At 40.6% G+C, this 17803-nt stretch overlaps 1 protein-coding gene across 3 annotated transcripts; it reads left to right on the forward strand.

The window, feature by feature from the left end:
- The first annotated feature begins 405 nt into the window (after nt 1–405).
- Nucleotides 406–16124, forward strand: LOC124132089. Of its 3 annotated transcripts, none has more exons than XM_048396458.1 (13): nt 406–454; nt 2479–2555; nt 3142–3213; nt 3815–3865; nt 6543–6641; nt 8489–8509; nt 8726–8746; nt 10705–10758; nt 10925–10939; nt 11150–11167; nt 12160–12177; nt 14848–14923; nt 16013–16124. In XM_048396458.1, exons 2-12 carry the CDS (start codon nt 2489–2491, stop codon nt 14913–14915), a joined length of 504 nt encoding a protein of 167 aa, XP_048252415.1. In that variant the 5' UTR covers nt 406–454; nt 2479–2488; the 3' UTR covers nt 14916–14923; nt 16013–16124. The 3 variants fall into 3 exon arrangements, with proteins under 3 accessions (XP_048252415.1, XP_048252416.1, XP_046351677.2); XM_048396459.1 differs by having other exon boundaries at nt 10705–10749; nt 10922–10939; XM_046495721.2 differs by having other exon boundaries at nt 410–454; nt 10922–10939.
- The last annotated feature ends 1679 nt before the right edge of the window (nt 16125–17803 follow it).

The raw sequence follows: 17803 nt of genomic DNA on the forward strand, positions 1-17803 counted from the left end.
TTTGAAATCACCTTGTTACACAATCCATACACAAGGCATTTGTAAACGATCAGTGGAATGTCTCAAGATAAGACTGCCTGTCAAGTTACAAATGCCTTCACGTTCTGTTTGTAAAACTTGTCTATAAAAGAACTCAATCCTTTGAAATATGAGAAAAAGACAGACAACGGCAGCATGTCAAGAGGTATAACCTTACAATCGATCGTTAATAATAACATGGTATATAATTGTCATGATGGGATAAATAAGAACAGATAACATATGACAGTGTGACAAGCGATCACTGTTGACTTTGGGATGTCTCTAATCATTCTCCGTCAATCACCGTGACATATCGTGTACTTACCGTTACAGGTACGTCCGTGTTAATTTTTTTATTGCCTGACAATCTGTCAGTATATAAGGAAACACGCTTTTAATCTGACCATTCTATTTGCCTTTCATACTTCACCAGGTAAGGCATTGAGATACATTTTGATATTGAAACAAAATTCTCTTTTGTAGCATCTTAAACGTACATGCAATATTGGATTATGTGTCATGTAACTGTTGGCAGTAATATATCTTTTTTTAACATATCCATAGAACGAAGTTGGACAAACGAACATATTACTTTACGTAATGTGATGCCTGATTGTATTCTTGTTTCGATTTGCATCGCGATGTTTTTCTCGATTTATATAATTCTTAAACGTGTAACTCTACATATGTCTAAGGCTATGGGAACTGTATTTTAGCTTGTTCAGTTTCGTATAAATATACAGATATGAGATGACCCTATTACTTCAAATAGATTTTTTTTCTGTTGCTTGTTGAGATGGTCACATGTATTGATTATCATGTACGCACTGTGCCATAATGTATTTCGAGCGTGTCCCTAAAATAATTATTTGACAGCAGCGAGACTTTTTTTTAATTCATTGAAAAGTTTACTTGCTGTTACAAGCAATGGGTTACTTTACGCGTGGGATTATATATTTGTTGAAATATGATTTCTTTCCATATCCCTGATATCAGATATTCTCTAAGTCTAAATGTTTGTTTTTTGTTTACAGCCACCCTCAGTACAATTATATTTATATAAGACGGCTACCCGTAAATTATAGAGTCAGACAGTCAATTATAGGGCCAGACAAGCTGGTAACTGATATCATGAGCAACCTTCTGGGGGTACTTTGGCACGCAGTCAACCAGGTCTGAGTGTGGCCACCTCTGTGTAGGGTGCCTCTTACTACAAGCAGAGTTTGCTAGGAACCTATTCTAACCCGGCATTCACACGGGTTTTATATAATATGTTAATGGTTGGTGAAATATGTCACTTAGCCGTCTCCTGTTACTGCTTTGAGAACGATTATAGAGGAGGTTCTCTAGACTGACAGGATAAATGGTTATGAGATATTTCAAGGGGTATTTGCTCATTCAACATTTATAATAAAGTTTAGGTTTGCCTTATTCGACTTACTGGAAAGATGATATCGCTAATTATCAATTTAATTAGTGCGCGTTTATGTGACTATGCCTAGCCTGCTAGCCTAGCTTGCATTGAGTTTCATGTTAAACTCAGATATAACAAAGTGCAAAATGCACAGAATGCTGTTGAACCTCAATATTTGCTTACGATCAGTCAGCATAGTATTAAACAGTGAAGGTTGTGAACTCTTAACATATCTAATTATTGGAGATAGAGGATATCAAAGTTTCAACTCGATCCAGCACTTTAATGTTGTCTTTGGTGTCAAACTTCACCAATTCCATATGAGATAATTCCATAACTTCAGTTGCAGGATAGTAATTTAGACAGTAACTTGGAGAGATTAAAAAACCGCATGTCCCTTAAAACAATCTTTTTACACTTTCTTAGAAACATGTCTTTCATATCTTAAAACTCTCTGCCTTCTTTCTCACACTCATCCGTCCAACTCTATATCTGAAATTCTTGGTGGGATGCTTATCGCGGTTGATTAGGTCACAAACTCTAAGACTCCACACAAGACAATTAACTTTTAAGTCTTGGCTGCAACGTTATATTATAATAATTGCTGTCAACCCGTGGGAAAAAAACCTGAAACGTCCGCTGGCAGCAAGCGATGGCTGATTCTCATGTTTTGTCTTATAACTATACTACACACATGTACACATGTACACCGACAAACTCTAACAAAAGTACAAAAACATGCTTTTCTATGTACTACAAATACCTAAATTTCGGCTCTAAAGGGGTACTGGAACTATTGTCTCTACTGGGCTAATACCGAAATAAGGAGAACTTATATGCATGTTGTCTCTACTGGGCTAATACTGAAATAAGGAGAACTTATATGCATGTTTTCTCTACTGGGCTAATGCCGAAATAAGGAGAACTTATATGCATGTTGTCTCTACTGGGCTAATGCCGAAATAAGGAGAACTTATATGCATTTTGTTTCTACTGGGCTAATACCGAAATAAGGAGAACTTATATGCATGTTTCCTATTCAGATTGTTCATCATGCGGACAGCCCTTGTGATCACCTTATGCCTGTTGCCATGCCTCACCAGCGGGATGTACAACAGAGGTAGGCTTTTGTTCAGTTTATGATTTTTGTTGCGTTTGTATGTTCTTAAAAGCGACCTTTAGCAATCGAGTAACACAATCTAGTGATCGATGTTATGAGAAATGATACATGCCGTCGGGGTAAGAAGACATGCAATCACTGTATGGATTCAATCGTTAAGCCCATAACCTTGTTCAGAATATCCCGTGTTAAAGTCTTCGAGGTTGCATGATTAGAAATCACATTCCCACTGTCTCTTACATGATCTGGTAAGCGACGCTCTGATTGGTCGGATGACAGGTCGTTCGGACGTAACCCCTAATGGGATGTCCTCAGATCCTTGTTTAGCGCTAGCAAAACTAAGATCTGATTTTAATGAGATTGGTTCAACGAGAGATTCTTAGGATTGTCCATTTCGTTTTCCATCTCGTTCTCGTGAATACTCCTAAACGACTGCGCTTTTTCATCATTTTTCTCGGTCTAAAGGTCATAAAAGTAAAGGGAGATATAAGGTCTCCCATCTGGCTCCTGAAGGTGTAAACAATTTGATTTGTATTCTAAATGTATTCTTTTCAAGCAGGTAAAACTATATATTTACTTTTAAAAGGGTCCAGCCTCCTTGGCGGTCGCAGAAGCTCCGGCCTAGGAAGATCTCGTATTTTCACCATTCCTGATGGCAGTAAGTTATACAGAATACACACCTTAATAAGTATGACACCATTCCAAAATGGACAATGCCATATGCTTCCGCAAAAGCAAAATCGCAAAGATTGCAGAATGCAGAAAAAAACACGCCCAGCGAAGGGTCATATAATCCAGCCGAATAATATCTATCTGGAAAATAGCTAACAAAATATTTCCATACAATAATAATTTTCGTAAATCGTATCATATTGAAATACAGCAGCCGAAATCAATAATGTAATGACATATTTTGTGGCTCATTTGCTATCACCTTGAGGAACATACATTGTTCTTATATGAACGTTTCAGCAGGAATCGGTGGCATATTACACAATCACAATGTCAGACGTAGATATTTCCCAAAGCTACATGGAAGTTGGGAAATAGGAATATAAAAATCTGGGAACATTAAGAAGTGGAGCTTCACTTTTTTCGCGATGTATATAATGAATCGCTGACGACATAACTCATGGAGGTTTGCTGACAAGTACTTGTCTGACCTTCGACTAGATAATCCCATAAACAAGAAAATTTTCATACTTTGTGACTAATTACTACGCACACTCACGATTCCCTCGTAATCTGATCTACTGCAGCTCCGGATTACCGTCAAGTTATCCAAAGTCCAACTGGAAGACTCTACCAAGGTCAGTAAAGTGAGCTACAGTGTATAGCCATAACGCAATCGTTGCTTTTATGATGTAACACAGTTTGCTATAGTGTATAGCCATAGCGCAATCGTTGCCTTTATGATGTAACACAGTTTGCTACAGTGTATAGCCATAGCGCAATCGTTGCCTTTATGATGTAACACAGTTTGCTACAGTGTATAGCCATAGCGCAATCGTTGCCTTTATGGTGTAACACAGTTTGCTACAGTGTATAGCCATAGCGCAATCGTTGCCTTTATGATGTAACACAGTTTGCTACAGTGTATAGCCATACCGCAACCGTTGCCTTTATGGTGTTACACAGTTTGCTACAGTGTATAGCAGCCATAGCGCAGTCGTTGCCTTTATGATGTTACACAGTTATCTACAGTGTATAGCAGCCATAGCGCAGTCGTTGCCTTTATGGTGTAACACAGTTTGCTACAGTGTATAGCCATAGCGCAATCGTTTCCTTTATGGTGTAACACTGTTTGCTACAGTGTATAGCCATAGAGTAATCGTTGCCTTTATGATGTAACACAGTTTGCTACAGTGTATAGCAGCCATAGCGCAATCGTTGCCTTTATGGTGTAACACTGTTTGCTACAGTGTATAGCCATAGAGTAATCGTTGCCTTTATGATGTAACACAGTTTGCTACAGTGTATAGAAGCCATAGCGCAATCGTTGCCTTTATGATGTAACACAGTTTGCTACAGTGTATAGCAGCCATAGCGTAATCGTTGCCTTTATGATGTAACACAGTTTGCTACAGTGTATAGCAGCCATAGCGCAATCGTTGCCTTTATGATGTAACACAGTTTGCTACAGTGTATAGCCATAGGGCACTCGTTGCCTTTTTGGTGTAACACAGTTTGCTACAGTGTATAGCCATAACGCAATCGTTGCCTTTATGATGTAACACAGTTTGCTACAGTGTATAGCCATAGCGCAATCGTTGCCTTTATGATGTAACACAGTTTGCTACAGTGTATAGCCATAGCGCAGTCGTTGCCTTTATGATGTAACACAGTTTGCTACAGTGTATAGCCATAGCGCAGTCGTTGCCTTTATGATGTAACACAATTTGCTACAGTGTATAGCCATAGCGCAACCGTTGCCTTTATGATGTAACACAGTTTGCTACAGTGTATAGCCATAGCGCAACCGTTGCCTTTATGATGTAACACAGTTTGCTACAGTGTATAGCAGCCTTAGCGCAATCGATGCCTTTATGGTGTAACACAGTTTGCTACAGTGTATAGCAGCCATAGCGCAATCGTTGCCTTTATGGTGTAACACAGTTTGCTACAGTGTATAGCAGCCATAACGCAATCGTTGCCTTTATGATGTAACACAGTTTGCTACAGTGTATAGCCATAACGCAATCGTTTCCTTTATGATGTAACACAGTTTGCTACAGTGTATAGCAGCCATAGGGCAATCGTTGCCTTTATGATGTAACACTGTTTGCTACAGTGTATAGCCATAGCGCAGTCGTTGCCTTTATGATGTAACACAGTTTGCTACAGTGTTTAGCCATAGCGCAATCGTTGCCTTTATGATGTAACACAGTTTGCTACAGTGTATAGCCATAGCGCAACCGTTGCCTTTATGATGTAACACAGTTTGCTACAGTGTATAGCCATAGCGCAACCGTTGCCTTTATGATGTAACACAGTTTGCTACAGTGTATAGCCATAGCGCAATCGTTGCCTTTATGATGTAACACAGTTTGCTACAGTGTATAGCCATAGCGCAACCGTTGCCTTTATGATGTAACACAGTTTGCTACAGTGTATAGCCATAGCGCAATCGTTGCCTTTATGATGTAACACAGTTTGCTACAGTGTATAGCCATAGCGCAACCGTTGCCTTTATGATGTAACACAGTTTGCTACAGTGTATAGCCATAGCGCAACCGTTGCCTTTATGATGTAACACAGTTTGCTACAGTGTATAGCCATAGCGCAACCGTTGCCTTTATGATGTAACACAGTTTGCTACAGTGTATAGCCATAGCGCAACCGTTGCCTTTATGATGTAACACAGTTTGCTACAGTGTATAGCCATAGCGCAACCGTTGCCTTTATGATGTAACACAGTTTGCTACAGTGTATAGCCATAGCGCAACCGTTGCCTTTATGATGTAACACAGTTTGCTACAGTGTATGTGTTCTGATAATGTCAGTCTTCGTCTGTTCCAACTTTACCTTAGGGACTCAATGTACATGTACAGAGAACAATTCTGTACAATTCTGTACAATTCTGTACGATATACTAAGTACATTTGCTGATTAATATTATAGAATACACAAAGAACATATCCTTTATCATAAGCTAAGGGGTTATATTGCTACTTTGTTTAAATACCTGTTGTACCTCAATAATATATATATATATATATATATATATTGTTTAGAATATAATTTCAGTCACAGTAATATTTCTTTGTTGTTTAACACCGCAAGATTATATATACTATATGCCTGGAACCTGTAAATAATCGAGTCTGGACCAGACAATTCTGTGATTAATATTGTTAACACCGACCCATGTCGCCGCGGTATGTTGACGCGCAACCAGCCAAGTCACCCCCTCAAACGCCCAGCTAAGGTTACTTGGTATCTATTGTAACATGGACTCTCCACTGTAATGTTACGTTTTTCTTTCAGTTGAGGATCAGAGCAGACATCTGATTGGGGGAAGAATTCGAACTGTTGCTCAACTTGAAAATTTGGATGTGCCTGACCGACCCGACCCGTACCTGATTAGTAAGATTAGATTTTTATTACAGTTTTGTCTTTGTGGAGATATAAGGCTGCGCATGTCGAGGGGCACAAACACGAATTCGTTTACCATCCTACTTCCAGATCATTAGCCACTTCATGGCTGCATGGCCTCCTACTTCGGGGAACATTTAGAATTAAGCCTCCAACATGTTAATCTTTTGAGACTGGCCTTCTTATTTCAATCAATATGCTACTCATGCAGTACAAGGAGCGGTCGGGTAGCCTAGTGGTTAAAGCGTTCGCTCGTCACGCCGAAGACCCGGGTTCGAATCCCGACATCGGTACAATGTGTGAAGCCCATTTCTGGTGTCCTCCGCCGTGATATTGCTGGAATATTGCTAAAAGCGGCGTAAAACCAAACTCACATACTCACTCACTTAGACATCAGCTGTAGAACATTAGCTACTATATGATTGCATGACCCTCTTAGACGTCAGCTGTAGAACATTAACTACTATATGATTGCATGACACTCTTAGACGTCAGCTGTAGAACATTAACAACTATATGATTACATGGCCCTCTTAGACGTCAGCTGTAGAACATTAGCTACTATATGATCACATGACCCTCTTAGACGTCAGCTGTAGAACATTAGCTACTATATGATTGCATGACCCTCTTAGACGTCAGCTGTAGAACATTAACTACTATATGATTACATGACCCTCTTAGACGTCAGCTGTAGAACATTAACTACTATATGATTACATGACCCTCTTAGACGTCAGATGTAGAACATTAGCTACTATATGATCACATGACCCTCTTAGACGTCAGCTGTAGAACATTAACTACTATATGATTGCATGACCCTCTTCGACCTCAGATGTAGTACATTAGCTACCATATGATTGCATGACCCTCTTAGAGTCAGATGTAGAATATTAGCTACCATGTGATTGCATGACTCTCTTAGACGTCAGATGTAGAACATTAGGAACCATATGATTGCATGACTCTCTTAGACGTCAGATGTAGTACATTAGCTACCATGTGATTGCATGACCCTTTTAGACGTCAGATGAAGAAGATTAGCTACTATATGATTGCATTGCCCTCTTAGACGTCAGATGCAGAACTTTACCTACCATGTGATTGCATGACTCTCTTAGACATCAGATGTAGATCATTAGGAACCATATGATTGCATGACCCTCTTAGACATCAGATGTAGAGCATTAGCTACCATGTGATTGCATGACCCTCTTAGACGTCAGATGTAGAGCATTAGCTACCATGTGATTGCATGACCCTCTTCGACGTCAGATATAGAGCATTAGCTACCATGTGACTGCATGACCCTCTTAGACGTCCTCTGCCACCTAGACCCCAACAACGTGATTTTCGCACTTCGACTCTGCTAAAGTTGACACTAAGACATCTTTGTGACTGATGACTCAGTGGTCATTGATTGAGGCTGACTGATGCTCAATCGTCAAGTCAGCTGTGGTTGAAGTTGTGTAAAGAATATTTTGTGTCATTATGTGAGAGGAAACTGATAATTGTTTACACCGTTTTCTGGTTCTGAATTGAGGCTCAACACGTAATGCGTTACGACATGTCATATCAAAAGGTGAAATCCGTAGCAAATTACGACGAACTGATCACCAACATTATTTTAATAATAATGGGGAAAACTTCACGTGACTTTCAGGAAACAAATATAATTCCGTATTTAAACACATGCGAATAGGTGCTCCGTGAGAAATGATGCTTGAAAACAGTTGATTCTGGCCGAAAATTCTGATTGGGCAAATATATTGTTTTATTGCCAGTGGCAGTCGGATAATTGGTATTAAAACTGGGTTTTTTTGCTTTACTTTTAGCTGGCGGCGGTTCCTCATACGGTAAGTGATATAGTTTCTACAAGTAGCTATTTGTCAGTTCCCCAACACCGTCGAATATGGCATGAACTCTTTTGTATTCATTAAAATATAACACTGTATTAATACAACATATCTCCCAGTTGGACACGTTTCTTGACTGCTGTAACACATTTTGTATGACACCTGTCTTAAATTCAGGAAACTTGTAATTGGAAAATTGTTTCTATTTTGTCTTAGTTGGAGGCGGTTCATTCGGAGGTAAGAGTTTGGTTACTACATCTTGTGAGGGAGAGAGTTTGGTTGAACGCCGATTTGAACAGTGTTTCAGTGGTATGTGTGTCAAGCTTAATGTGGGATGAAATCCTGAAGTAATGCAGGTCTCACACTTTTACCACTTGGATGAAGAACAGTAGCATGAGTTTCATGCTGACATACCTAGAAACATAATCCTGGTACGACCAAGGAAGGTAACTCTGCACAACATTGCATGCTAGTCATTGTTTGTAACAATATCACCACTTTAGAACAAGATGATATCATTTTGTCGTCACCAGCAGTCTTTTTTACACTGATGATATATTATATTTCGCAATAGCAAAAGGGTAAGAATTATCATAAATAACGTTACCAGGCGAAGGAAATACCACTTTAATTTGTAAATGCCCTCATTTTTCCTTAACACGGGCCATTATCAATCACGTTGTCACAGTGGGGGCGGCACCAGAAAAGCCTTTACACATAATACCCATGTGGTGAATCGAACCCGGGTCTTCGGCGTGTCAAGCGAACGCTTTAACCAACAGGCTACCCCACCGCCCCAAATTTTAATGAGAACCACTCGATAGATAGTAGACGGAGGGCGAATCGGACAATACACCACTGTGCTACAAGTACAATCCTTAGTTTTGCAACGTTTCGGCAGACTGCAGTGAAATGTGTGAAGCCCATTTCTGGTGTCCCCCGCCGTGATATTGCTGGAATATTGCTAAAAGCGGCGTAAAACCATACCCACCCACTCATACTCACTGCAGTGATGATACGATGATAGGCAAATATTTAACGAAATACGCATTAGTAACTAACAACCGCCATGATGTTTAGTTTTATTTAGTTGCTTTATGTGAGGTGAGGTGAAATTGGGTTTTAGATCGCGTCCAAGATTATTGCACGTATATAGCGACGTGCATGTAGTGTGTGTTTGTGCTTGTACTAGTCCGGACTGATGCCGATTTATAGTGCTAGCTTACTGAGATACCATGCCGCAGTTTAACATGAATACCCCACTCAGACACAGTATACTGACTCCGAGCTGACCAGTCCTGGTTTTAGACCCTTAATGCCGAGCGCCAGACAGGATAACAACAAGTACCATCTCTTTAACGCGGTCGGGGATCGAACCCCGGACTTTCCGCTCTCCGGGCGGACGCTCTACCACTAGACCACGGAGGCGGTCTGAGTTGCTTTAAGGATATTACCACGCTACAATAGTTGTAACAACACGGTATTGTCATCGCAGAAGCCCTCGTTTTGTTCGACTCTCGGGCAGTTTTTAATGCCCGATCTCATGCTACTGCAGACCGCCTCCGTGGTCTAGTGGTAGAGCGGCCGCCCGGAGAGCTGAAGGTTCGGGGTTCGTTCTCCGGCCGCGTCATACCAAAAGAAGCTAACAGATGGTACTTGTTGTTACCCTGTCTGGCGCTCGGCATAAAGGGGCTAAAACAACTGGTCGGCTCGGAGTCAGTATATTGTGTCTGAGTGGGGTATTCATGTTAAACTGCGGCATGGTATCTCAGTGAGCTAGCACTATAAATCGGGCATTAGTCCGGAATAGTACAAGCAGACACACACACACACACACACACACACACACGCACGCACGCACGCACGTACGCACACACACACACACACGCACGCACGCACGCACGTACGCACACACACACACACACACACACACACACACACATGCACGTCGCTATATACGTGCAATAATCTTGGACGCGACGTTAAACCCAATATCACCTCACCTCATGCTACTGCAAAGGATAATACCCTGCAAAGTAGCGCTACTCTCCTAACATCTTTTTAAATACTGCTCGAGTACATTAGCTATAAAACGTAAAACAGTCATCGTCATGCTTTTGTTTACTTTGTCTGTAAACAGTGTTTTGTTGTATATGCTTTGTTTCATCCATACAGCGCTATTTTCTTTTGTCCAGGTTTGCAATCTCTTGCAGCTCTTGGAGGTCTTGGAGGTCTTGGAGGTCGTGGAGGTAGGTATTTCCTTAAGTAAAACTGAATTAATATACGTCGTGTTAATATGCAAAAGGATATTGTTAATTAAAAACTGGTTTTGAAGATAGTGTACCTAATAAAGACTTTTATATACATAATCACATTAGATATATAAACAACCGATGATATTCATCTTTTCAGCAGGATCTCTTAACGGTGGTAAGTCATTTCCCTTTAAAAACCTAAACTGTTATGATGCTCGACTGATGCGGGTAGAAGGTGGTTAAAATTAAGATAAATACTGATGACGATACATTTTATATTTCTACATCATAATGCATGTTAATTTTTAAATTTATAACACAAAAGCACAGCTGCAGCTATTTCTAGTGTGACATGTATCGGTAATACTGTCTACTTCTCTTCCAGGCTCCCTGTATGGCGGCAGTAAGTACACATGTTTTTGGACATATATAATTCATATTGATATAAATACGAATATATATTACATAATGATGTTTCTTTACAAAAGATGTGTTGCCTCACATTGTCCACCAGTGCGTTAAAACAACTACGTTTATAACGAACACGCTTATAACGAACTGACGGGCATAACGAACTTATTTTTTAGTCCCGGCCATTTGATGTATATATGCTTACAACGAACTACGGTTATTACGAACTAAAATTAGTGGTCCCTTTGGGTTCGTTATAACCGTAGTTTACTGTACCAGAGTCCGACCTGATGATATGCAACAGGAAATATCACTAACTGATACTTATGGTTAGTCATGAGTGAAAAAGCACAATCTGCCGGAACTACTTTCAGTTTCCCTTAGTTATACCATCGTAAAATGCACATTAAACCATGGCTCCTTTATCCGTGGTCTATCTAACTGAATTGTTGGTTAAACACTATTTGACAATGACGGAACCTCTTTTTTTCCCTATAATGCATCTTGATGATAGAACAATATCATGAAAAATGTTTGTCGCCAGCGGGATTCGGGTGGTCATCCAATCCCAATTGCGTGGATCGAGGACATCAATCACTGGATTGTCTGGTCCAGACTCGATTATTTTACAGACCGCCGCCATATAGCTGGAATATTGCTGTGTGCGGCGTTAAACAAACAAACCTAAGTTGCAGCTATTTATTAGCTATATATTTGTTATTTATTTCGTCATGATTTGTGAAAAAAATTGAACCAGTCTATAAAATGTCTAAAAGATTAAATTTTGTCTTTGGTTGTTTTAGCTGGTTGCATATTCTGGTATTTCCTACCACTTTGGAAAAAAACAACACATTTAGTCAATCGTGTCTTGTTTAAAAAATGGCGTGGACACATAGTGTATTCTCTCTTTTAAATGGATCGTGTATAGTTAAATATGACATAACTTGGAAGCGAAAGTAAAAATGAAAATCTTCATTTTTTCAGGAGGATCCCTCGCCAGTGGTACGTGAAAGTAGATACAGTTAAAAAAATTATTATTATAAAACAGTGCGTATGAAGACATCTGAATAATATTCATGCATGTATGGTACTGCTTTACGAGAATGACAGTTAGTATGATTATGATGAGTGAATTGGGGTGTAACGATCAATCGAACTGTCGGTGCAATGCAATTGTTCATAAATCGCAAAGACGTTAAAATATAAAAAAGAAGCATCGATGTCATGCAACACTGGCGATCGTTCGATGGCTGTAGAAAATGAGAAAAATAAGTGAGTTGGGTTAAGCACCGCTTGGAACAGTATTCCAGTTATGCCACGGCTTGGAAGCTTGATGAGGGAGAAAAACCAGAACTGATGCAGGGCCCACTTGCACAAAGCGATCTTGGCGCTAAGACTATTGTAAGCCTACGTTAAACTACGGGAGTTACGATCATCCTAGCACTAAGATCGTTCAGTGTATGAAGATGATCGTAACTCCCATACTTTAACATAGGCTTACAATAGTCTAAGCGCTAAGATCGCTTTGTGCATGTGGGCCCTGGTGTCAGACGTTTACCACTTTGGTGAAACCCTCTAACACGGATATGGTGCTGACAAACCTAGAAACATAATCGGGGCGAACGGGTATTCGAACCCACAAACATAGGTTTCTGGCATGTCCAAGGGGCGCAACTCTGCACAGCAAATAGCAGTGACTTCAACGACTTGGCTACCCAGGTCCCCTCTCCCATGAAAGTAATTTACAATCGTTATTATTCGAAACGAACCTTGTAGGAAGAGCGATCTATTCAGTTAATTTTTCCGGCCTGTTAGATGACACAGTCATCTAAGTGCCGCTATTCGCTGTGTAAGTTGCGACCCCTTAGACGTAAATCGTGGGTTCGAATCTCGAATCGACATGATTATGTTTCTTTGTTTGTCAGCACAATACCAGTGATTTTCGTGATTTTCCCCAAAGTGGTATACGTCTAGGATTTGCATCACTTCGGGTTTTCTTCCCATATCAAACTGACGCGGCCTGACATTACTGGAATATTGTTCAAATCGGCGTCATGTTGTACTATTGACATGAGACCCACGGTTGCACTATTGACATGAAACCGACGGTTGCACTCTTGACATGAAACCGTCAATAGTAGTGTTGACATGAAACCATTGGTTGTACTAGTGACATGAAACCCACGGTTGAACTATTGACATGAAACCCACGGTTGCACTATTGACATAAAACCGTCAATGGTAGTGTTGACATGAAACCGACGGATGCGCTATTGACATGAAACCGTCAATAGTAGTGTTGACATGAAACCATTGGTTGTACTAGATACATGAAACCCACGGTTGAACTATAGACATGAAACCCACGGTTGCGCTATTGACATGAAACCGCCAATGGTAGTGTTGACATGAAACCGGCGGTTGCACTCTTGACATGAAACCGCCAATAGTAGTGTTGACATGAAACCATTGGTTGTACTAGTGACATGAAACCCACGGTTGCGCTATTGACATGAAACCGCGAATGGTAGTGTTGACATGAAACCGGCGGTTGCACTATTGACATGAAACCCACGGTTGCGCTTTTGACATGAAACCGCCAATGGTAGTGTTGACATGAAACCGGCGGTTGCACTATTGACATGAAACCGCCAATGGTAGTGTTGACATGAAACCGGCGGTTGCACTATTGACATGAAACCGGCAATGGTAGTGTTGACATGAAACCGGCGGTTGCACTCTTGACATGAAACCCACGGTTGCGCTTTTGACATGAAACCGCCAATGGTAGTGTTGACATGAAACCGGCGGTTGCACTATTGACATGAAACCGTCAATTGTAGTGTCGACATGAAACCGGCGGTTGCACTATTGACATGAAACCGCCAATGGTAGTGTCGACATGAAACCGGCGGTTGCACTATTGACATGAAACCGCCAATGGTAGTGTTGACATGAAACCGGCGCTTGCACTATGGACATGAAACCGTCAATAGTAGTGTCGACACGAAACCGACGGTTGCACTATTGACATGAAACCCACGGTTCCGCTTTTGACATTTAACCGCCAACGGTAGTGTTGACATGAAACCGGCAGTTGCACTATTGACATGAAACCGTCAATGGTAGTGTCGACATGAAACCGGCGGTTGCACTATTGACATGAAACCGCCAATGGTAGTGTTGACATGAAACCGGCGGTTGCACTATTGACATGAAACCGCCAATGGTAGTGTTGACATGAAACCGGCGGTTGCACTATTGACATGAAACCGTCAATAGTAGTGTCGACATGAAACCGGCGGTTGCACTATTGACATGAAACCAAGGGTTGTACTATTGACATTGAAACCGACGACAGTACTGTTGACATAAAAAAAATCACAGCAATTACATGCAGAACAACATGCGACCGGGGATTCCAACACGCGGTCATAGGTATGTGGTGTTCCCAAAACTCTGCACAGCGAATTGCGTGCCTTAGATGACCGGGCCACAAGTACCCCCGGATGCCAGACACATCTTTCATAAGAAATATGAAGATATATAGAAGTTGGCTTTTAAATTTGCGATGTCTCTAAACAAATCTCGGCATCCGATACTCACATGTGTTTGTATATAGAATGTTTAGTTTAATCCACAGAAGGTAGCTGTGCATTTCAATGTTCCCAGGTTACGGTCAACAAGCCACTGGTATCCGTCAACAACCCAGCTTGTTCGGACGAAGGACCCGATACTGAAACTCCAAGTGAGTAGTTATCACATAGTATTTAACTTGAAAATAAATAAAATTGTGTTTTATCTTATTAGGTGTTAGCTATACATGGTAACTGAATAAAAAATCTGCTTAAGTCATTCTACATTCCTGAAGACCATCTTCCCGGGGCAAGGGAATTAACTGACTATAAAAGTCAAGTTTCAACCCTTGCCGAACTAGGCTGGAATTATGGAATTCCATTTTGGCTGGATTAACGAGTGTATGCTTAGTCCAATCAAAATCGCGTAACGAAATCGACACCCGGTTCGTAAACTGCCGTGTAGATTTCGGTTGATTACAGGATTTGCAAAGCATGTATTTGCAACAGATATTTTCCAAATCTTTTCATAGTTTTTATCAAGTTGCACACGCGATTTGATGCACTTCGTGAAGTAAGACCCGTTTTATCACAATATAGATTTGATTATCGATCAGATCGTCTTGACTGTACGCCGCCCTTTTGTTTGACGCAAATTCAAGTGATATGAGAGGTGGAATAAGATTGGTCAATAGGAGGGACATAGAAGGGACGTAACTCGTAATGGCCACTGGACTGGACTCTAACAGTCAGTTAACTCCCTTGCATCGGGAAGAGGGCTGAAGACTAGATTTATGTAATAGAGAACACGTTTTAAAGACTGGATTCTTGTGGTAGAGACCACGTATTGAAGATTAGATGTATGTAGTTGAGAACACGTATTGACGACTAGATTTATGTACTTGAGAACACGTACTGAAGATTAGATTTATGTAGTTGAGAACACGTATTGAAGACTGTATATATATGTAGTTGTGAACACGTATTGACGACTAGATTTATGTACTGGAGAAAGCATAATAATATGTACTGAAAATACCATGTTAAATAGAAGGTTTCTTTGTGTGGTTAAAATGACATACTTAAGTGTTTTGTGTCAATCCTTAGAAAGATCAATTAGATTGCATTTAGATTTAAAGCTTTAACCAGTCGGAACGTCTACAAACCTCATTGATGTGATTGTCAGACCGGATACAAGGTATACAACATAAACTGACGCTGGTACATTGGTGTACAGATGGTTCCATTGTTATTTTTTCCAGATGAAGATTGCGATACGAAGCGCAAAGGCACAGACGAAAACAGCTGTATGAAATTACTTGTTTGTAAACTGTTGTTGATTAAACCTCTAACAGAATCTCCCCTTCATGGAAATCTGTGTGATACCGTTTGTTCGAACATCATCAAGACGATAACAATTTGGCGATACTGGAGTGATTATGTTAATGTAAGACGAGTTGACATTCTGTAATTGTTTACCAACTTAACATCGTCAACAATTCACGGGTTTGGGAACACAACGATCCCCAATCCTCAAATACGGCGACTATTTGGTGAAGTCGCTAATTAACCAACTGAACAAGCTTGCGAGAGCTAGGAACGGGTCGTTGTGTATGCAGATCCCTGAGGAATTGGCGATGCCTTGTATAACATTGCTATAATGTGTCGTGTCAGCTTAATGTGGAGGTAAATCAAAGGTGGAGCAGATCGTAGATCGTCTTTCAGCATGGTGCTGACCAAACAAGGACAGTAATCAGCTCGAATGGTGTAATCGAACACAAAGAATCACAATGATCAAAGATCTAGGCACCTGAGCGACACATCTCCACCGTTTTCGTAACCTCAAAAACGACTCCCAATCGATCAATGCTACTCGAGAAAACACACAAACCAATCAGAATAACAAAACGGTAGTCACACAAACTGATAATATTTTTTACCCGCATGTACTATACATGCTATTGTCTTCCCGGATGTTGATTGATTACTCAACATCCGGGTTTACTCAACATCCGGGTCTTTGCCTCTGTGTCGAGTGCAGGACACCGGCCATGGGTCCCGTTCCACAAAGCGATTGTAGCGCTACGATTGTCGTAAGTCTATGTTAAAGTATGGGAGTTAAGATCGTCTTAGTGCTACGATCGCTTTGTGGAACGGGCCCAGGTCCCCAAGCGACATAAGTGTTGAAAACCATAATGTAGCTTCAGCTTTGGATCAAATATAACAAATTTCAGGTTATGCATGTCAATCAGAAGTGTGTTGAGCACATAATTACTTCCATAGCAGAAGTTGCAGCACGAAACAATTTCTCCTCAATACTTGTTGGTGGGTATAGGATGTATGTAAAATACACCAACGAGACAGCCATAACTGTTTCACCGAACTGAACAATAAGATGTTGTACATTTATAATGTGTTATAATTAGAAAATATCCATGTGAGCGTAGAAAGCAGCGGTGAATGTGGTACAACAAGTTGACTTGTATCTTCGCTTTGTCCGTTTGCGCAAAGTCTGAATGGTGTGTTGTTTGAAATGTTATTTAACGTGGCCTTGGCATTTGCTAACAGCAGGCCGAAACTTGTATTAGCACAGACCAAGTCTTTGGGCACTACACAAATTGTAGTTGGTTGGTTATTGTAGTTGGTTGATTTGTTGCTTTACGCCGCACTCAGCAATATTCTAGCTATATGACGGCGGTCTGTAAATAATCGAGTCTGGACCAGACAATTCAGTGATTGATATCATGAGCATCGATCAACGCGATAGGGGTCGATGACATGCTTCAGCCAAGTCAGCGAGGCTGACCAACCGATCCCGTTAGTCGCCTCTTACGACCTTACATAGGAAGGTGGCGAGGATGAACAAGTGGAGAAAAATGATGTATTTTAAGGAAAGTCTTTTTCTGAGTTTTAGACACGCCGCGATATGACTTGAATACTGTTAAAAGCGGCGTTAAACCCAACTCACTCACTCACTCTGAGTTTTAGTTATTCATAGAAATATTTGCTTAATGACTTCGTGATTTTAATTTTTATGACAATAACTGTATACA

The sequence above is a fragment of the Haliotis rufescens genome, unplaced genomic scaffold, assembly GCF_023055435.1.
Source record: "Haliotis rufescens isolate VD_foot unplaced genomic scaffold, xgHalRufe1.0.p SCAF_15, whole genome shotgun sequence".
NCBI classification, from domain to species: Eukaryota; Metazoa; Mollusca; class Gastropoda; order Lepetellida; family Haliotidae; genus Haliotis; species Haliotis rufescens.

Bases quoted from the DNA above. Each gene is read 5' to 3' on its own strand.
- LOC124132089 (XM_046495721.2), top strand. From the start codon at position 2,489: ATGCGGACAGCCCTTGTGATCACCTTATGCCTGTTGCCATGCCTCACC. The intron at 3,866-6,542 runs GTCAGTAAAGTG...TTTTTCTTTCAG, and splicing joins AACTGGAAGACTCTACCAAG to TTGAGGATCAGAGCAGACAT. The intron at 8,747-10,704 runs GTAAGAGTTTGG...TCTTTTGTCCAG, and splicing joins TGGAGGCGGTTCATTCGGAG to GTTTGCAATCTCTTGCAGCT.